This window comes from Neoarius graeffei, chromosome 19 (assembly GCF_027579695.1).
Source record: "Neoarius graeffei isolate fNeoGra1 chromosome 19, fNeoGra1.pri, whole genome shotgun sequence".
In the NCBI taxonomy this organism is placed as follows: Eukaryota; Metazoa; Chordata; class Actinopteri; order Siluriformes; family Ariidae; genus Neoarius; species Neoarius graeffei.
Genome location: NC_083587.1, coordinates 67,511,480 through 67,534,910, shown reverse-complemented (window position 1 = coordinate 67,534,910; position 23,431 = coordinate 67,511,480). Strand labels below are relative to the sequence as shown.

The 23,431-nt window shown below is 41.7% G+C and overlaps 1 protein-coding gene across 1 annotated transcript in view; it reads left to right on the top strand.

Annotated features, from left to right (window-relative positions):
* Window positions 1-23,431, top strand: part of cpne4a (copine IVa) — a 65,297-nt gene that overhangs the window by 8,984 nt on the left and 32,882 nt on the right. The window contains exons 4-6 of the mRNA XM_060900473.1: window positions 6,839-6,922; window positions 13,214-13,303; window positions 22,071-22,169. Coding sequence (XP_060756456.1) covers window positions 6,839-6,922; window positions 13,214-13,303; window positions 22,071-22,169 — 273 coding nt within the window. The remainder of the gene's footprint in view (window positions 1-6,838; window positions 6,923-13,213; window positions 13,304-22,070; window positions 22,170-23,431) is intronic.

The window sequence follows — 23,431 nt, the reverse complement described above, 5'->3', positions numbered from 1 at the left end:
GTGTGACAGAGAGCAGGAGAGAAATAAAGATTGATTTACAGTGAGATCTGAGACACAGAGACGGAGAAAGTTAAACTTTAAACCCTCACTGAAAGAAAAAGAAAGAGGGAATCCCTCTTTCCTCCCTCTTTATATCATCCCTCTCTCTCATCCCTCTCTATAACATCCCTCTCTCATATCCCTCTCTCTCATATCCCCCTCTCTCTCATCCCTCTCTATAACATCCCTCTCTCATATCCCTCTCTATAACAGCCCTCTCTCATATCCCTCTCTATAACAGCCCTCTCTCATCCCTCTCTATAACATCCCTCTCTCATATCCCTCTCTATAACAGCCCTCTCTCATCCCTCTCTCATATCCCCCTCTCTCTCTCATCCCTCTCTATAACATCCCTCTCTCATATCCCTCTCTATAACATCCCTCTCTCATCCCCCTCTCTCTCTCATCCCTCTCTCTCATCCCTCTCTATAACATCCCTCTCTCATATCCCTCTCTATAACAGCCCTCTCTCATCCCTCTCTCATATCCCTCTCTCTCTCTCATCCCTCTCTATAACATCCCTCTCTCATATCCCTCTCTATAACATCCCTCTCTCATCCCCCTCTCTCTCTCATCCCTCTCTCTCATCCCCCTCTCTCTCATCCCTCTCTATAACATCCCTCTTTATATCATCCCTCTCTCATCCCTCTCTATAACATCCCTCTCTCATCCCTCTCTCATATCCCTCTCTCTCTCATATCCCTCTCTATAACATCCCTCTCTCATATCTCTCTCTATAACATCCCTCTCTCATATCCCTCTCTCTCTCATCCCTCTCTATAACATCCCTCTCTCATCCCTCTCTATAACAGCCCTCTCTCATCCCTCTCTCATATCCCTCTCTCTCTCATATCCCTCTCTATAACATCCCTCTCTCATATCCCTCTCTATAACATCCCTCTCTCATCCCCCTCTCTCTCTCATCCCCCTCTCTCTCATCCCTCTCTATAACATCCCTCTTTATATCATCCCTCTCTCATCCCTCTCTATAACATCCCTCTCTCATCCCTCTCTCATATCCCTCTCTATAACAGCCCTCTCTCATCCCCCTCTCTCTCTCATCCCTCTCTCTCATCCCACTCTATAACATCCCTCTCTCATCCCTCTCTATAACATCCCTCTTTATATCATCCCTCTCTCATCCCTCTCTATAACATACTTCTCTCATCCCTCTTTATATCATACTTCTCTCATCCCTCTTTATATCATCCCTCTCTCTCATCCCTCTGTATAACATCCCTCTCTCATCCCTCTCTTATCCCTCTCTAGATCATCCCTCTCTTATCCCTCTCTCTCATCCCTCTCTATAACATCCCTCTCTCATCCCTCTCTCATCCCTCTCTATATCATCCCTCTCTCATCCCTCTATATCATCCCTCTCTCTCATCCCTCTCTATAGCATCCCTCTCTCATCCCTCTATATCATCCCTCTCTCATCCCTCTCTATATCATCCCTCTCTCTATATTATCCCTCTCTTATCCCTCTTTCTGATCCCTCTGTCATCCCTAAAATTAATCTCAGAGCTACTTTACTGGCCTCAGTGCTACAAATCACATTACTGTCTAATTTAAGAACAGATTCAGAATCTCACTCTCTTCTCTCACATTGTCCTCTATCGCTCCTTAATCTCTCTCTCTCTCTCTCTGGTGGAAGACATGGTTGGTTGATAAAACTCAATATGTGCAGCACGGATACAGAGAGCTTCCCAAAACCCTCACAAATCCCATCGCTCTTTCACAGGCGAATTGTTCTAATCAAATGACTCTTTTGAGTGAATCGGGTGAATTGATTCACAAGAACAAACTATCTATATATACACACACAGTGCTGTGGTCAGAAGTTTACATACACTCATCACGGATATGACTGTCATGGCAATGAGTTATTTGATCTGATGATGATCGACTGCAGTTGGTAGCTTCTCTGTGCACAACATGAAAAGGTTTTTTTTGACACATACAAGTTTTTGGGAGGTGAAGTCACTTTGTGAAGGTACAGAAAGAGACCCAAACTGTCCCCCTCAGCTGAGAGGAAATTGGTTCAGATGGTAAGGAACAACCCAGGAACCACCAAGACAAGGACCTGCCATGATCTGGAAGCTGCTGGAACATCAGTGTGAACGTCTACAGTCAGGAGTTTTACATTACCATGGACTGAGCCATGGGCTGCTGATCAAGAAAGAAGCTCCTGCTCCAAAATCAACACCTTCAAGGTCGGTTAAGGTTTACAGCTGATCACATGGACAAACAAAAAGCCTTTATGGTCAGATGAAATAAAGATTGAATTGCTTGGCCACAATGACCAGAGGTATGTTTGAAGGAGTAAAGGTGAGGTGTTGAACCTCTAGAAGACTGGACCAATATGGTTAAACAAAGCAGATGGAATCATGAAGAACCTCAGAATTCTTCAGCAGAACCTCAAACCATCAGAAACTTGGACACAGTTGTGTGTCCCAACATCACAACAACCCCAAACACACATCACAGCTGGTTGTGGAGGAGAAAGCAGGAGAACATGAAGCTTCAAACAAGTCCTGATCTCAACCCTGTTGAAAATATGTGGACGGTGTTTAATAAAAGTTGGGTCTGTTCCAGGAATCACACACATTTAACTGAACTCCACAAATTCTGCTGAGAAGAGAGGACAAATATCCAACCAGAATTCTGGCAGAAGCTCACTGATGGTGAACAGAAGCGTCTGGTGAAGGAGAAAAACCTTCTAAGGAACATTTAACCAAATATCAGGTGGTGAATCCTCTCACACATCTTCTGACATCTACAGTGGATCAATGCATGTTATTTATTTATTATTTAAAAAAAATTGTCCTGTGTAATTTATGGCATTTACGGTAGACATGCTATTCTGGGATTTGCAACGGCTTAATGATAATCCTTAAGTTAAAAATCATGCTCTTCAAAATTTACCACACTTGTAAAAAACACAGTTGTTGTGACAAGCTGAGGTGTGAAAAGAAGTAAAAAGAAAAGTGAAAAAAAAACAACAACCCAAAAACCCACTGAGCAAGAATTTCTTCTGAAAACATCACATTTGATCAAATAAGCTCAGAGGAGTGCTGTCTGGAATAATGCGTAAGTGATGAATCATTCGAGGATGACTCATTTGCCTTCTAAATGACTCTTTCATTTAAGTTAATCAAGTGAATCAATTGATTCACAAGAACAAACTAGTCAGAAAATTTTCTGTGTTGCTTTCTGCCTTCCACATACTGTGTGCTGGATATAAAACATCATTTAACATCGTTTTAAGACACGTTCTTATCTACTTTAACACGCTGGAAACAAAAACGTCTCAAGACTCGTGAATGATTAATCAAATTAATCAAATCTTCATTAAGTAGCGCGAGTGGTTCAAAGGACTTGATTCAGCAAAATCGTTTATCATAATAGATGTATTTGTGTATATTTCACACCACACTGCATTACAGATTCCTTACAGAGCGTTATTGTTGTAACTCAAAACTAAAATGAAGAAGAGGCAATTTTGAGAGCGGAGAAAATTAAGTTTGGTGTTTTTTTTTTGTTTATTATGAAAGGAAATGAAAACCTGGGGGACAAATTTAATTCGGGTTTAATCTTGCTGAAAGTTTTTCTCCAAAAAAAAGGTGCGATATTGCAAAAAAATATGTTTTTAAAAAGAAAGTGAGAAAGATTGCGTTATATGGTTGGTCATGTTGTTGTTGTTGAAGAATATCACACTAATCTGGAAGCTAATTTACTCCCATATCCAAAAGTATGAGGAAATTATACAAAGCACCACAATATAGTATATTAGTCTGCAAGTACTTTCACACAAATACACTTGATAGTGAAGAGGGTGTGTGATTTGGGACATGCCCACAATTTGCGATAGTGTTTTTGTGATAAACCGTGTCCTGAACCAACTCAGGGTTCAAAAAGTATTGAGAAATTCTACTTCAGTGAAAGTATTGATAATGTTTCAAAGTCTTACTCTGTTAAAAGTGGAAGTATTGAGACAAAAAAAAAATGTTCTCAACTATTAATGAATAAGAAGTGTCATGTTTTGAGGTAAAATTAACTTTTATTACTTATTTAAAATTTAATTTTGGCATAAAACATGATTGAACCTCGGTTAGTTTGCTGCTCGTCCACACAACCACCGCTGTGTAGGTGATAATTCATTATTTAGAAGTAAAATATCCTGTAAATTTGATTTGCCTGTTTGGTGCAGACTGGGTGGGAGAAGATGAGACCTCTGAGATTTGTAATGAGGCAGATTTTGAAGGTCTAAATAAAAATTCAAGGAGTAAAAAGTCAGTTCTTGTAAATGTAATTAAGGACACATATACGATCCAAACACTCAGACAAATTCAAATAAAAAAGCAGACTCAATATTTACGCTAAAATAATACTTAAGTATGTGAACAAAGTATTTTCATCTCCATAAACCCACAGCACTAGAGCTCACACAGTTCTGTGGTTTCTTATTTTTATTTTTAGGGAATAGTATGAATGGAGAAATCAGACTACAGGATATTTTTGTCTTTCTTGATGAACCCCATGTCAGATTAGACAATCATAGTGCCATCGGTTCTTCCTGTGTTTTGGTCAGGAGAATGACAACGCCACAGGTTCGACCCCGACCCATCATCATTCACATCCTCGCATGTCGTTTGGTTGGTAGGAGGGTCAAGAACCTGTCAATCAAGGCTGCAGAAGGAACATCAAGGAACACACTGTCGGAGTTGTCAAACTACAACCCCGATTCCAAAAAAGTTGGGACAAAGTACAAATTGTAAATAAAAACGGAATGCAATAATTTACAAATCTCAAAAACTGATATTGTATTCACAATAGAACATAGACAACATATCAAATGTCAAAAGTGAGACATTTTAAAATTTCATGCCAAATATTGGCTCATTTGAAATTTCATGACAGTAACACATCTCAAAAAAGTTGGGACAGGGCCAGTAAGAGGCTGGAAAAGTTAAAGGTACAAAAAAGGAACAGCTGGAGGACCAAATTGCAACTCATTAGGTCAATTGGCAATAGGTCATTAACATGACTGGGTATAAAAAGAGCATCTTGGAGTGGCAGCGGCTCTCAGAAGTAAAGATGGGAAGAGGATCACCAATCCCCCTAATTCTGCGCTGACAAATAGTGGAGCAATATCAGAAAGGAGTTTGACAGTGTAAAATCGCAAAGAGTTTGAACATATCATCATCTACAGTGCATAATATCATCAAAAGATTCAGAGAATCTGGAAGAATCTCTGTGCGTAAGGGTCAAGGCCGGAAAACCATACTGGGTGCCCGTGATCTTCGGGCCCTTAGACGGCACTGCATCACATACAGGCATGCTTCTGTATTGGAAATCACAAAATGGGCTCAGGAATATTTCCAGAGAACATTATCCGTGAACACAATTCACCGTGCCATCCGCCGTTGCCAGCTAAAACTCTATAGTTCAAAGAAGAAGCCGTATCTAAACATGATCCAGAAGCGCAGACGTCTTCTCTGGGCCAAGGCTCATTTAAAATGGACTGTGGCAAAGTGGAAAACTGTTCTGTGGTCAGACGAATCAAAATTTGAAGTTCTTTATGGAAATCAGGGACGCCGTGTCATTCGGACTAAAGAGGAGAAGGATGACCCAAGTTGTTATCAGCGCTCAGTTCAGAAGCCTGCATCTCTGATGGTATGGGGTTGCATTAGTGCGTGTGGCATGGGCAGCTTACACATCTGGAAAGACACCATCAATGCTGAAAGGTGTATCCAGGTTCTAGAGCAACATATGCTCCCATCCAGACGACGTCTCTTTCAGGGAAGACCTTGCATTTTCCAACATGACAATGCCAAACCACATACTGCATCAATTACAGCATCATGGCTGCGTAGAAGAAGGGTCCGAGTACTGAACTGGCCAGGCTGCAGTCCAGATCTTTCACCCATAGAAAACATTTGGCGCATCATAAAACGGAAGATACGACAAAAAAGACCTAAGACAGTTGAGCAACTAGAATCCTACATTAGACAAGAATGGGTTAACATTCCTCTCCCTAAACTTGAGCAACTTGTCTCCTCAGTCCCCAGATGTTTACAGACTGTTGTAAAGAGAAAAGGGGATGTCTCACAGTGGTAAACATGGCCTTGTCCCAACTTTTTTGAGATGTGGTGTTGTCATGAAATTTAAAATCACCTAATTTTTCTCTTTAAATGATGCATTTTCTCAGTTTAAACATTTGATATGTCATCTATGTTCTATTCTGAATAAAATATGGAATTTTGAAACTTCCACATCATTGCATTCCATTTTTATTTACAATTTGTACTTTGTCCCAACTTTTTTGGAATTGGGGTTGTAGGAGAAAAATACAAACAATTCTAACTTTTCATCAAGGAGTCATGGGACATCCCAGACCTCACATTACTGTCCTTCGATGATGTCACACTCCACAACCCGTTCATCGTTCCTGACGTTCGCTGGAAATTTGTGGGCCACAACAAAATTGTCGCAAAATTTTTACACCAACTCCAGATTCAGATAAACACAGTTTAACCATCGCAGATAAAGAGAAGGTGTTTATGCAGAGCAAAGAGTCATTTATTTACAAAGTGAAAAGGAAGAAGTTGGATTTGAACATCATCTGGAAAAAAAATTCTAGTCTTTTCCTTGCAGTCTATCCTCATTATTTCCTGATGTTGTTTGGAAAGCCTGAAGGAGCAGTAGTGCAGCGTAAAAGGATTAGGGATTGTTTTCTGTTTTATGATTATGTATCATGATGGGTGAGACAGTATGTGGTTGTGTTGTTTCCCTGCAGGACTTTTTCAGCAAATCAGATCCATTTCTGGAGATTTACAGAGTGAATGATGACACAACACAACAGCTGGTGTACAGGACAGAGGTGACACACACACACACACACACACACAGCGTTATTACTAATTACAGCTGGTTTAGTCCAGGTGGGTGTGGCCAGTTTTCAAGTAATTTACAAGTAGGCATATCAGGTGAAAATTCACATTCAATCCAAACTGCTCTCATTGAATTCAGAATTTTTAGAAAACTGCCGTAATATTCTGTATGAGGATCACATGGTCCAAAATGGGCCTCATTAACCAATGAGATCAAAGGTTTTTTGTTAACTTTTCAAGATATTTACATGGAAATTAAATACATAGATGGTTGTATACTGAATACAAAGTTTGAAAAATTATTAAAAACCAATTATGCAAATTAGCATTTAATTAGTATTATGCTAATTAGGTAAAAATTAGCAATGGTACACTCTCTTCTTCAAAGTTTCACCAAATGGCTTTATTTGTGCAATATAAAGTTGATCTTAACTCTCATTTATACATCACAAAGAAGGAGAAATCAGTGTTAATTATAGAATATGCATAACACTGAATGTCTCACATCTACCATCCTCTATCAAAATAAAAAAAGTAATAAGAGATTCTTTCTAATCCCCTCTTTGTGCTCTGTAGGCCGTTGCATTTCTCAGTAGGGCTGATTTGTTATGGGAGGTGAGATGGGGTGAGTAGGATCCAAGAGCAGAATACAGACCAATAAATCCAATAATAAAAAAAATTTAATAGGAGTAAAAATAAACCAAAAATAATCCAGAAAGATAGAACTCTACGCCAACGGCGTCAATGGGGATGCTTCTGCCCGGTAGACTACACGCCTTATTAAGTTGTGATTTGGGGATGGACATTTGATCTCACAGTAATCTTGACCTGGTGAAATTACTTGTATTAGCCTTGGAGACATTGTGTTCACAAGGTTTTCGGACAGACATTTGACCTCAGACCTTTTGATCTCAAAATCTAATCAGTTCTTGTTTGTCCCAAAGCGCACAAATGGTGAAAGTTTGGTGAAATTCCTTTCATTAGCCTTTGAGATATCGCGTTCACAAGGTTGCGGGATGGACACATGGACGTACGGACAACCCGAGAACATAATGCCTCCTGCACCTTACGGTGGCAGAGGCATAAAAAACTAGGGACAAAAAAATGAGGCAGGCAAGGACAAAAAACACGAGCATAAAAAAATAGTCCAGACAAAAAACTTGACAAAAACATAGCACAAAAAACATGAAAAAAAAGACAAAAACGTAGTGCAAAAAAACTGTGATAAGGACCAGGCAAAACAGAGAGCAAAAATCCAAGAAGCAAAAAGGGCGCAGAGACCACATGGAAAAACCAACGAGACGTTCTGGCAGAGTCCCCGTCTGAGAACGGCCTTTTTATACACAGCAGAGCAAACCAGGAAGTGAATGACGGCAAGATGAAAGTCCGGATCCGGATTAGCGCTGAACTGGGAGATAATAAATCTCCGGAGTGGAAGTCTGGGGCGGAGCATGACATGACTAGTGTTTATATGAAAGAATATAAATGATTATTTCGATTAATATTCACAGCTTTCAAGGCGAACCTCGAAAAAACTGCCTGATCCAATAAACAATTCACATTAACTCAACTGAAATTGACACTCACGTTTCTAACTTCCAGGTTTTTTTTTAAATCTCACTCTGACCACTAAGATCTCAATATTTTTCATCAAAACAACTCCAGTTATATTCTAAAATAATTATTTATTTACATGAATCGGTTTGATTTGAAAAAATAAGTAGGTAAAGCTATGAAAACTCACTTCAGAGTCTCCTGTGAATCATAACATCAAAACTAGCAGACAGAAAATTTTGCTGAATCCTTCATCAGAAACAGAGAAAGTGAGAGAACATCCTTATAAATTAAAGTGATCTGATTGATATTGATGAGTAATCCGGTGGGAAACCGATCAGGAGAGAGAGAGAGAGAGAGAGCCTGACCGCTTTCCCGTGACTCAAAAAGAAAAGCACCGGCAGTTTCCCGACGTCCCGCGAGCAGAGTTTTTACTCTGTTGTACCGACTTCAACCTGCCGTTACTCCCAAAGCTCTGAACAGATCTTAACCAGATACATTTCTGTGGAAATCAGAGATTATAAGATTTTTAATGATAGAAAATATTCAAGAGTTCTGTAATGACAGATTTGGAAATTTAGATGAGCATCTGCATGGACAATTTTCACAGCACAGCCAGCGAGCGTCTGATACGACTATTACAAAGAACATGTGGCAAATCAGCACAAGCACCTTTTCTCAAAGTATACAGTGTCTTGCAAAAGTATTCCCCCCCCCTTGGTGTTTGTCCTGTTTTGTCGCATTACAAGCTGGAATTAAAATGGATTTTTTTGGAGTGTTAGCACCATTTGATTTACACAACATACTGGCCACTTTAAAGGGGCACATTTGTTTTTTTATTGTGACACAAACAATAATTAAGATGAAAAAACAGAAATCTGGAGTGTGCATAAGTATTCACCCCCTTTCGTGTGAAACCCCTAAATAAGAGCTGGTCCAACCAATTCACTTCATAAGTCACATAATTAGTTGATTAAGATCCACCTGTGTGCAATCAAAGTGTCACATGATCTGTCACATGATGTCTGTATAAATCAACCTGTTCTGGAAGGACCCTGACTCTGGAACACGACTAAACAAGCAACATGAAAACCAAGGAGCCTCCAAACAGGTCAGAGACAAAGTTGGGGGAAGTATAGATCAGGGTTGGGTTATAAAAAATATCCTAAACTTTGAATATCCCACGGAGCTCCATTAAATCCATTATAGCAAAATGGAAAGAATATGGCACCACGACAAACCTGACAAGAGAAGGCCCCGCCCACCAAAACTCACAGACCGGGCAAGGAGGGCATTAATCAGAGATGCAACAAAAACACCCAAGATAACAGTGAGGGAGCTGCAAAGATCCACAGCGGAGATGGGAGTATCTGTCCATAGGACCACTTTAAGATCCACAGAGTGGGTGGGGCTTTATGGAAGAGTGCCCAGAAAAAGCCATTGCTTAAGAAAACACATTTGGAGTTTGCCCAACAGCATGTGGCAGACTCCCCAAACATATGGAAGAAGATTCTCTGGTCAGATGAGACTAAAATTGATCTTTTTGGCCATCATGGGAAACACCATGTGTGGCACAAACCCAACACCCTGAGAACACCATTCCTACAGTGACACATGGTGGTGGCAGCATCATGCTGTGGGGATGTTTTTTATCTGCAGGGGCAGGAAAGCTGGTCAGGACTGAAGGAAAGATGGATGCAGGGCAATTCTGGAGGAAAACCTGTTTGAGTCAGCCAGAGGTTTGAGACTGGGATGAAGGTTCACGTTCCAGCAGGACAATGACCCTAAATCTACTGCTAAAGCTACACTGGAGTGGTTTAAAGGGAAACATTTAAATGTCTTGGAATGGCCTAATCAAAGCCCAGACCTCAATCCTATTGAGAATCTGTGGCATAACTTGAAGATTGCTGTACACCAACGCAACCCATCTAACTTGAAGGAGTTGGAGCAGTTTTGCCTTGAGGAATGGGCAAAAATCCCAGTGGCTAGCTGTGCTAAGCTAATAGAGACACACCCCAAGAGACTTGCAGCTGTAATTGCAGCAGAAGGCAGCTCTACAAAGTATTGACTTTTGTGTGTGTGTGTGTGTGTGTGTGTGTGTGTGTGTGTGTGTGTGTGTGTGTGAATGCTTATGCACACTCCAGATTTCTGTTTATTCATCTTAATTATTGTTTGTGTCACAATAAAAAAAAAAACAATGTGCCCCTTTAAAGTGGTCGGCATGTTGTGTAAATCAAATGGTGCTAACGCTCCAAAAATCCATTTTAATTCCAGCTTGCAATGCGACAAAACAGGACAAACACCAAGGGGGATGAATACTTTTGCAAGACACTGTAAAGTTCTGTTCTTCCTGTGAGGGACTTTAAGGACATTTTAAGGTCTTTGTGCTTTCTGTTCAGCTTGTGGGATTAACCACACTGACTTCATTTTCATCAGTGAGTTCCTTTAAAAACGGCTCAAAAAAAGTTTAACTTCAGTGTGTGATCGCGCCGGTCACTGGGGAGGTGTGTGTGGTCGCGGATGAGACGCTTCTTACTTTCTTCCATTAAATTCACAATCATGGAGCTCAGCAGGAGAAATGATCACAAAATGCTTTCATTGATCTCTATGTGTTTGAAAACTTGCTGAAAAACACGTTCTGAAGTAGACCATGTTTTACACACACACACACACACACACACACACACACACACACACACACACACACACACACACACTTTAAAGAACAACTCCAGTAACTTTTACTGACTGCTCAGGAGGCGGGGCAGGTGGCGGTTGTTGTCACCTACAGAAACGCTCTTCATGTTATTGATTTGCAGGTAGAAAATCTATAAAGATGTTTATTTATTTATTTATTTATTTATTTAGTTTGTGAATTCCTGGGGTTTAATGATAAATTCATGAAACCTTTATGAACTCTTCATTTCCTCAACAAAACTTTACATCAGAAAGTCTTTTCCTGTTCTGTACATCCCTGCGTTTTCACTCTGTAAATATTGAAATATGAGACGACTGTATGCTTTACACACTGAACACGTTTACCGTCTTCTGCATACACACACTCACTGTCACTGTGATTGACAGGGGAGGTTGACTATGCCCCTCCCACCCACACAGCACAGCCAAGTTTACTCTCTAAAACTGTTGGATGGCATCAAGATTTTGATTTTCAGCGTAAAATGTGTCTGATGTGTTGAAACAACGTGGGAATGAAATAAGCCCCACCCCCTAGTATGAGCAGACCTCACAGTGCACCTCGACTTTATGATAAAATATGCTTGGGATGCAATTTTACATTTGTGTAAAAGTAAGAATCAAAATAAGAGTGAATGCATTTTATTGTGATGTTTTTTAAAGATTTTTCCTGACATTTGCTTGGACACACTCCTCAGATACGTGCGTTAAACAGCGTCACAACGTTGAGTTCATTCACGTGACGGGAAGTGTTTAAATCCATGAGTTTATGGACTGAGACAGTGAAGAACATTAATAAATGTGCTTTAAATGAGAGGATTCATCGCCGTATTGGGTGCGAATCTCATCTCATTATCTGTAGCTGCTTTATCCTGTTCTACTGGGTCGCAGGCGAGCTGGAGCCTAACACAAGTTAGCCAATGGGAATGCATTCCTGGACAGCCCACCCACACGTGAAGTTTGTGCCAAAACTGCAGCAAAAAGTCAGGGAGCGCAAACGAGAAAGCTGGAATCGCAACCAAAATAAATTACGTCAAGCGAAACTGAGAAAGACGCGGAACAAAAATAAAAGGTTTCTGAAGAGTAATAGACTGATATTTTGCACGATTACACAAATAATTTGTTTGCCAGTCTAAAAAAATTGACTTTTTTTTCTTTTTTTGTATTTTGATTTGTCATTTTTTGTTTGATATTTCAAAAGTATTGTATGAACATTTTGGCACAAAATTGATTCCATACCAGTGAAGCTGGTTTGGCATTGACTAGGAGACCAAATCTGGCCACTGGGAGACTATTTGGTCTCCCAGTAACTATGTTAAAAAATGCTCTGGTGAACGCTTTCAAGTCGGAATAACGGGAGATTTTCCCATCTTCCCATCCCTTCTTTTCACACACAGCACACACTGCAGTTGCTTGTCCTCCATGTTGGTGTTTTCGCTCCACGCTGTAAAATAAACGGTTGTCTTCAGACACAATGTAAACATTATTTCAGACAAATCGAACAAAAACAATTTACGTGCCTTGATTTTAGGGTTTTAGAGTAACATTGACTTAATGCTTTGAAATTCAAACAATCATGACATCTCATCTCATTGTCTCTAGCCGCTTTATCCTGTTCTACAGGGTCGCAGGCAAGCTGGATCCTATCCCAGCTGACTACGGGCGAAAGGCGGGGTTCACCCTGGACAAGTCGCCAGGTCATCACAGGGCTGACACATAGACACAGACAACCATTCACACTCACATTCACACCTACGCTCAATTTAGAGTCACCAGTTAACCTAACCTGCATGTCTTTGGACTGTGGGGGAAACCGGAGCACCCGGAGGAAACCCACGCGGACACGGGGAGAACATGCAAACTCTGCACAGAAAGGCTCTCGCCGGCCACGGGGCTCGAACCTGGACCTTCTTGCTGTGAGGCGACAGCGCTAACCACTACACCACCGTGCCGCCCTTGGGTGCGATTAATAAACTATAAAAATATAAAATCTAATATAATTTTTGAATGTCGTGTGTGTTTCTGTGTTGCAGACAGTAATGAACAACCTGAACCCGGTGTGGAAGACGTTCAAAACCTCCCTGAACTGTCTGTGCAGCGGAGATCATGACAGGATACTGAAGGTGATCCATCTTTCTCTCTCTCTCACACACACACACACACACACACACACGTTTGCCCCAGCTGAATATCGAATTTTATTATTCCATAAAGTGTGTGAGGCAGCAGAGAGATTATAGGAGGGAGATTCGACAGTGAGATTGAGAGAGATGATGTGAGCAAGACATGATAGAGACAGACAGCTGATTGGTTACAGTGACACTGGGGTAGAAACGAGCTGATTGGTCATTTTAGGTAGAAATGGCTTTCTGATTGGTCAAAGAAGCATGGGGGGGCAGATTCATTTCACAGTGACAGTGTGAACTACTCTCTGGCACCTGGGGGGGGGGGAGTCCTCTCTGATTGGTCACAGTGGCACCTGGGGGGGAGAAAGTCCTCTCTGATTGGTCACAGTGGCACCTGGGGGGGGGAGAAAGTCCTCTCTGATTGGTCACAGTGGTGGTGGGGGAGAAAGAAAGTGCTCACTGATTGGTCACAGTGGTATTGGTCACGGTCTTTGGTTACAGTGGGATTGAGAATTGCTTTCTGATTGTTTGTAGTGCCTCCTGAAGGGGGAGGGACTACTCTTCGATTGGTCAGAGAGACTTTAAAGACAGAAACTGTTGTCTGATTGGTTACAATGGCATTGGCAGCATTGGTAGAAATTGGATTCTGATTAACTACAGTAACATTCCCTGTGTCCAAAATTGCTCACTCGTTCACTACTCCCTACTCCCTATATAGGGAATTACTATATAGAGGACTATACAGTGGTGCTTGAAAGTTTGTGAACCCTTTAGAATTTTCTATATTTCTGCATAAATATGACCTAAAACATCATCAGATTTTCACACAAGTCCTAAAAGTAGATAAAGAGAACCCAGTTAAACAAATGAGACAAAAATATTATACTTGGTCATTTATTTATTGAGGAAAATGATCCAATATTACATATCTGTGAGTGGCAAAAGTATGTGAACCTCTAGGATTAGCAGTTAATTTGAAGGTGAAATTAGAGTCAGGTGTTTTCAATCAATGGGATGACAATCAGGTGTGAGTGGGCACCCTGTTTTATTTAAAGAACAGGGATCTATCAAAGTCTGATCTTCACAACACATGTTTGTGGAAGTGTATCATGGCACGAACAAAGGAGATTTCTGAGGACCTCAGAAAAAGCGTTGTTGATGCTCATCAGGCTGGAAAAGGTTACAAAACCATCTCTAAAGAGATTGGACTCCACCAATCCACAGTCAGACAGATTGTGTACAAATGGAGAAAATTCAAGACCACTGTTACCCTCCCCAGGAGTGGTCGACCAACAAAGATAACTCCAAGAGCAAGGCGTGTAATAGTCGGCAAGGTCACAAAGGACCCCAGGGTAACTTCTAAGCAACTGAAGGCCTCTCTCACATTGGCTAATGTTAATGTTCATGAGTCCACCATCAGGAGAACACTGAACAACAATGGTGTGCATGGCAGGGTTGCAAGGAGAAAGCCACTGCTCTCCAAAAAGAACATTGCTGCTCGTCTGCAGTTTGCTAAAGATCATGTGGACAAGCCAGAAGGCTATTGGAAAAATGTTTTGTGGACGGATGAAACCAAAATAGAACTTTTTGGTTTAAATGAGAAGCTTTATATTTGGAGAAAGGAAAACACTGCATTCCAGCATAAGAACCTTATCCCATCTGTGAAACATGGTGGTGGTAGTATCATGATTTGGGCCTGTTTTGCTGCATCTGGGCCAGGACGGCTTGCAATCATTAATGGAACAATGAATTCTGAATTATACCAGTAAATTCTAAAGGAAAATATCAGGACATCTGTCCATGAACTGAATCTCAAGAGAAGGTGGGTCATGCAGCAAGACAACGACCCTAAGCACACAAGTTGTTCTACCAAAGAATGGTTAAAGAAGAATAAAGTTAATGTTTTGGAATGGCCAAGTCAAAGTCCTGACTTTAATCCAATCAAAATGTTGTGGAAGGACCTGAAGCGAGCAGTTCATGTGAGGAAACCCACCAACATCCCAGAGTTGAAGCTGTTCTGTACGGAGGAACGGGCTAAAATTCCACCAAGCCGGTGTGCAGGACTGATCAACAGTTACCGGAAACATTTAGTTGCAGTTATTGCTGCACAAGGGGGTCACACCAGATACTGAAAGCAATGGTTCACTTACTTTTGCCACTCACAGATATGTAATATTGGATCATTTTCCTCAATAAATAAATGACCAAGTATAATATTTTTGTCTCATTTGTTTAACTTGGTTCTCTTTATCTACTTTTAGGACTTGTGTGAAAATCTGATGATGTTTTAGGTCATATTTATACAGAAATATAGAAAATTCTAAAGGGTTCACAAACTTTCAAGCACCACTGTATAGTGAGCTCATTGGTAAAATGAAAAACTGCTTTCGGACACTAGTCCGTTGCGCTGGTATTTACGTCATTACTGTCGCACAATTAAAGCGTGCCAGATCAGTTGGCTGGTGGGTTTCAAAGTAATAAATACATGCGTGTGTTTTTGTGATAAATCCATATTATACTGAGCGCATTTCCTACATTAATAAATACAAACTACCTGCAGCTTTCAGTTCTTTTAAATCAAGGCTGAATACTTTCTTTTTTGCCGCTGCCTTTTATTAAATCACATTTAAGACTTTTAATTTGATTTCTTTCAGTGCGACCGCAATGCATGATGGGATATATTGCTTTGGTTAGTGACCATCAGTTGTACACTACTTTTCGTGATGCATTGTGGGATACTTTGAGTGCACTATATAGGGTGCAAATAATCCTCACTAAGGTTTCGGACAGCACTACAAAATGGCGTCCTCAATAGTGCGCAGGGAGCGATTTCAGACGCAGGGAAAGTGAACAACATCTGCCAACGTTGTCAAAAGACGCGCATGCCCTCTTATGAATGCTGATGTAATCAAGCCGGAAGTTTTGTTTGTTTTGATAGAAATCTGGAAAGTTTGAAAAAAGTAGGCAGTAATCGTCATTTAAACTCGTTTTTGTGCAATACTTCATTTGGAAAACAGTTTTCAAAATGGCGGCACTGACACCTGGCTGACACGTCACGTTTCGAAGTCTCGCACAAGTCTCACGAAGATCGCGCGGATAAGCACCGCCTACCGTGGACCAAATGAACTAAATTCAACACGGCTAAAAACCGAATAGGCCGATAAGTATAATATTTAATTGCAATTAGTTGCCAATATGAGTCACGATATAAGGTTACGAAAACCCAAAACGTAATTGAATAACATGTTAATTAATAAATAAAGCAAGTTTAAAAATGACTTCAGTTCCCCTTTAAGGGGGAGGGACTGCTCTCCAATTAGACGTACTGGTACCCAAACTACTCTCTGATTGGCTATGAGGCATTTGTGACAAAAAATGCTGTATAGTTTGTATAATCAGTGGCCTTTTGGGTGGAAATCTCTGTTTGGCCACAGTGACATTGAGGGTGGGAACCTTCAACCACGGAGACTGTGCAGTTACAGGCAACCGATTCGCTGTTAACAACGGCGTCGAGGCACACAGCGCTGCAGAAAAATGATCAAAACTGAGCAAAACAGAGTCCAGCCCAGTGGAAAGCTCATCCAATTCTACTAGAGCAACACACCATCACCTGTGTGACACGGTGAAGAAAAACAATAAACACCATCACCACAAGACTCTCCGCTCTTACACAGCGAATCAAGGCGGTCCTCAATCACACCGGAGAACAATAATCAGGCTCACACAGTGGGGTTGATGCTGGGGTGAAATTTTGGTCCATATTTCCAGCAGAACTCCTTTTAGAAACATAATTGTTCTCTCAGTGGATGCTCAGTCTGGCTGTGCAGGACAGAATCATCAGCAGTGACGCACCACCGAGTGCGCCGAGGAGGAAATCAGTGTTTATAAAGTGCTGAGGGGAACTGTTTCTATTTAATAATTATCATTTAGTCCAATCTAATTGCCCCCTGTGTAAATGTGACATGGATGCAACATCTTGGCTAATGACATGAGCAGGATGGGTTTCAGTCTGATTACTTTTCATCTCGGTGTATTTCAGAGTGGGGAATAAAAACCTATTTTTCTCAGATCTGGTCCTTTAATTGACGTGCTGACTCACCCTCGATACTTTGATTCACCACTGAGTTACCATGCACCCTACTTCAAGTACTGACTCAAGCTCATACCTTCACTATAGATCCCATTAACTTCACTATATGGTACTAACAGAATCACTCTAGATCCCTAGTGCTGGGTCCAAGGATGAGCTGTAATTATATCTAACTCACCCTAAATAGTTAATGTACCCTAGCTCCATAATTACTGCACTGTAGATCAACTTTAGATCCTCATTTACTGATTTGAGTCACAAATTTTAATCTCAAGGCCCCTAATCGGTTCACTCTTCATGCCAACTTTAATCCACCCTAAATTCCTAGGCTACTCAGATTGACTAAAAATGAAATAGCGTGCTAATTGACTCTCCCTGGACCCATAATTGACTCCTACACCTCAAAATGACTCAAGTTGCACAGAGTAGAAGAAATAAATATAGTTGTAGTGAACTCAAGCTAGATCCCTCGATCGTTTACACTAGAGTCCGTGTCCAAAGTTTTAAATTCACCCAAGATCCCCGTGATTACTTAAGATGACATGAGTTTAAGAACTTTTCAGACCTTGAGTTAAGTCAAGTCAAGTTTATTTCTATAGAGCTTTTAACAATAAACATTGTTGCAAAGCAGCTTTACAGAATTTGAACGATGTAAAACATGAGCTAATTTTATCCCTAATCTATCCCCAATGATGAAGCCTATGGCAACGGTGGCAAGGAGAAACTCCCTCAGACGACATGAGGAAGAAACCTCGAGAGGAACCAGACTCAAAAGGGAACCCATCCTCATTTGGGCAACAACAGACAGCATGACTATAATATTAACAGTTTTAACATGAAGTCAGTTTCGTTGATGTTATAAACTCTTCATTGATGGAAACTTGAGTGCAAAACTGTTCATGACAACTGCAGTCCTAAAGTTAGCAAGTCAACTGTAGTCCTCAGCCATAAAAGCATGACTGTAAGAGTCCAGAGCGTCCTCCAGGTGTGACTTTCAACTGTCCTCATGGGGCCGTCCTCTACAGGAGCGATGTGATGAGACTCCAACCAGACACAGGGCACCAGGATGGATGAGGCAGGTCCGAGGAGCAGAAGAGGTTCAGCATCTCGATCTCAGGATTGACATGTAACTCAGAGGGACAGATTTGGGGGGGGGGAAGAGGGAGAGAAAACACAGGTTGTTAGGTATGCCCAATGTCACCTGAATAAGTGTAGGCAACAGGTGTCAATGTCTAAAAATAACACAAGTATTAAGTCTGTGTGGTAGGCTCGCAGAGACGAGAGTCCTGACATCAGGCATAATACACAACAATGGCATGTTAATATGGTTAAAAAATATCATGACCTGCTCTGGCTGGATGCTTGATTGGGTGATGGGAGCACACTCCTCAGCAATGAGACAGTTGGAATTATACAGTAGATCAGAGTGAGTGCAGGCAGATGCAGATGGGACCCTTAGGGCTGGCCAAGACAATTCAGTTACAGTTCACCGGGTCTGGGACATGCGACAGAATGTCTGACAGCCAATTCCCTGCAGGCTACGAGAGCAAGTCGAGGTCTCCACCCTCTCCACCAAAAGATTTCCTCTTGACTCCATGTAACTCAGAGGGACAGATTTGGGGGGGGGGGGGGGGGGGGGGAGAGAGGGAGAGAAAACACAGGTTGTTAGGTATGCCCAATGTCACCTGAATAAGTAGGAACAGTATACATATTGCACTGAGTACAAGCAGGGACTCCGGCAACTAACTATGACAGCATAACTAAAAGGGGAGAGCCAGAAGGTAACACAGGCATGAGGGGCCCCGGGACATAAAGCAGCAGCCACTACACCATCAACAAACTCGAGTAAGCAAGCAAGTGGGGACTGACAGCATCCATACATCCCAGTTTACCAAAACACTCTGTCTGAGGACCCTCCAGATCTACTCCTTTACCTCATAAACACCATTAACACAAGGCTTGACTAAACAGATCTGTTTTCAGCCGAGACTTAAACACTGAGACTGTGTCTGATTCCCGAACACTACTTGGAAGGCTGTTCCATAACTGTGGGGCTTTGTAAGAAAAGGCTCCGCCCCCTGATGTAGCCTTCACTATACGAGGTACCAGCAGATAGCCTGCACCTTTTGATCTAAGTAGGCGTGGCGGGTCATAGAGGACCAGAAGTTCACTCAGGTACTGTGGTGCGAGACCATTCAGTGCTTTAAAGGTCAATAGTAGTATTTTATAATCAATAGGAAATTTGATTGGGAGCCAATGCAGTGTGGATAAGACAGGGGTGATGGGGTCATATTTTCTAGTTCTAGTAAGGACTCTTGCTGCTGCATTTTGAACTAACTGGAGCTTGTTTATGCTCCTACTGGAACATCCAGACAGTAAGGCATTACAATAATCCAACCTGGAGGGAACAAAAGCATGTACTAGTTTTTCCGCATCATGTAGTGACATTAAATTTCTTATCTTAGCAATATTTCTGAGATGAAAGAAAGCTATCCGAGTGATGTTATCAATGTGAGTTTCGAATGAAAGACTGGGGTCAATAATCACTCCGAGGTCTTTTACTGCTGCAGGTGAAGAAACAGAAAGGCCATCCAGAGTTACTGTGGAATCAGAAAACTTACTTCTAGCTGCATGTGGTCCGAGTACAAGTACTTCAGTCTCGTCAGAGTTAAGCAGGAGGAAGTTAATAAGCATCCAGTGTCTAATGTCCTTCACACATTCCTCAATTCTATTAAGCTGGTGTCTCTCATCAGGTTTTGCAGAAACATACAACTGTGTGTCATCAGCATAACAGTGGAAACTAATACAATGTTTACGAATAATATCACGCAGAGGGAACATATATAAAGAAAAAAGCAGTGGACCCAAGACAGAACCTTGTGGAACACCAAACTTTACCTCAGTATGTCTAGAAATATCACCATTTACATCAACATCCTGATAACGATCAGTTAAATAAGAGCTGAGCCAGGAGAGGGCCGTTCCCTTAACTCCCACAACATTTTCTAGTCTATCCAGAAGAATGGAATGATCAATGGTATCAAATGCTGCACTAAGGTCAAGCAACACAAGCAGCAAGACACAGCCCTGATCAGACGCCAACAGTAGGTCGTTTACTACTTTAACCAGTGCTGTCTCTGTGCTATGATGAGGTCTAAATCCTGACTGATACATTTCATGGATGTTATTCCTATGTAAATATGAGCATAACTGCTGTGCCACAGCTTTTTCAAGGATCTTGGAGATAAAGGGGAGGTTTGATATTGGCCGATAATTGGACAGCTGACAGGGATCAAGGTCAGGTTTTTTAATCAGGGGTTTGATAACTGCTAGTTTAAAGGATTTGGGTACATAGCCAATCGTGAGAGAAGAATTTATTATTTTTAGAAGCGGTTCAATGACTTCAGGCATTATCTGTTTGAATAGACGTGTAGGTAAGGGATCTAGTACGCAAGTTGAGGCTTTTGATGCCGAGATAAATGAAAGTAATTCAGTTTCTCTAAGGGGAGTAAAACATTCTAATTGCTGATCTGATACAGTTATATTGTTAACTACAGGGTCACTTACATTGTCTGACCTTAAATTAGTAGTTTGAATTTTTTGTCGGATATTCTCAATTTTGTCATTAAACAAATTCATGAAGTCGTTGCTACTACATACTGCAGGTGTGCATGTGTCTATAGTGGACTTATTCCTGGTTAATTTTGCTACAGTATTAAATAGGAATCTAGGATTATTTTTGTTATCTTCTATTAGGGAGGAGAGATATGTTGATCTCGCAGCACTAAGAGCTTTTCTATACTTCAGGAAGCTCTCCTTCCAAGCTAATTTGAACACTTTTTGAACCAATTTTGTTTGACGCCATTTACGTTCCAATTTTCGAGTGGTCTGTTTTAATGTGCGAGTATCATCATTATACCAGGGTGCTAATTTTTTGTCTCTGACCATTTTCCTTTTAAGAGGAGCTACATTATCTAAGGTATAGCAGAATGTTGACTCTAAGCATTCAGTTGCCTGATCAAGTTCTGCAGGGGCTGACAGTGACCCAATCAAAGTTGATAACTCTGGGAGATCATTTATAAAGCTCTGTGCAGTAGTTGACGTGAAAGTACGTTTAATACAGTAGCGTGGTGAGGCGTGTATATTATTACTCAGACATAGTTTGAATGAGATGCGATAATGATCTGAGATAACTTCAGACTGTGGAAGTGTGACTATATTGTCTACGTTTAACCTGAATGTTAATGTTAGATCAAGGGTGTGACCACCATTATGGGTCGGTCCTATGACATTCTGATTAATCCTTGAGTTAAGGACACACACACACACACACACACACACACACACACACCACACAATGGAGGAAGAACGTGCCTCAGTCTCGGCATGAAGAAAAGGTCACTCCGTCCAAACACACACTTTTCTTTAGCACCACTGTCAGCATGTGATCGCTAACTGGAGAGGACGGATCTGTGACCTGAGCAGCGGTAAAGAAACCAACCCTCTGTGTGTGTGTGTGTGTGTGTGTGTGTGTGTGTGTGTGTGTGTGTGTGTGTGTGTCAGCGAGGGATTCTGGTTAAGTTCTTGGAGTCTGGTCAGTTTGATTGAACAAGGGATCTAGTGTGAGTCAACTAGGGATCTCGTGTCTTGAACAGTTGGTCTTTGTCTCCGCAGTGCTCGGTGTGGGACTGGGACTCGAATGGCAAACACGACTTTATTGGCGAGTTTGAAGCCACTTTTAAAGAGATGCGTGGAGCCACTGACGGCAAGCAGGTAACACACTCACCCTGATACACACTCACCTGGATACACAACACACCCACCTGGATACACACTCACCTGGATCCACAACACACCCACCTGGATACACACTCACCTGGATCCACAACACACTCACCTGGATCCACAACACACCCACCTGGATACACACTCACCTGGATCCACAACACACTCACCTGGATCCACAACACACCCACCTGGATACACACTCACCTGGATCCACAACACACTCACCTGGATCCACAACACACCCACCTGGATACACACTCACCTGGATCCACAACACACCCACCTGGATACACACTCACCTGGATCCACAACACACCCACCTGGATACACACTCACCTGGATCCACAACACTCACCTGGATCCACAACACACCCACCTGGATACACACTCACCTGGATCCACAACACACTCACCTGGATCCACAACACACCCACCTGGATACACACTCACCTGGATCCACAACACACTCACCTGGATCCACAACACACCCACCTGGATACACACTCACCTGGATCCACAACACACCCACCTGGATACACACTCACCTGGATCCACAACACTCACCTGGATCCACAACACTCACCTGGATCCACAACACACCCACCTGGATACACACTCACCTGGATCCACAACACTCACCTGGATCCACAACACTCCCCTGGATACACACTTACCTGGATACACAACACACTCCCCTGGATACACACTCACCTGGATCCACAACACACTCACCTGGATACACACTCACCTGGATATACACTCACCTGTACTGAGGTACAATGGCAGTGACCCTGAGGTTTATTTTATTAGTGTGAGTAAATGAATGTTTGCAAATCTTCTGAACGTGTTCCTGATGTTCAGGGTAGAAACTGCTTTAAAGCGAATCCACTCATTGTGATCAAAGCCGTGTCTCTCAGGTCGTTACGCCACATTTGGAGACTTGAACAGGACGGCGTGAATCAGTTTGCTGCACAGAGAGGAGTTTAACAGATGAAAGGCGTTCGGTTAGCGTGGGGTCTCCGGCACGTCAGATTCCATCACCCTCGTTTTCCTCTACATTTATTAGCATCAGTCTCACAGGCTTTTAGGTGTGCATGGTTCTGTTCAAAAGACCATAGCACTCAGGAACGCTGTCTTTTTCACTTTAGATCTGAAAAGAGTTTTCAGAGAAGAGGCTTCCCTGAAATTAGCCCAGGGCTTCATTATTCCCAGCCGACTCCCACAGTGTCATGCTGAGTCAAATCTCA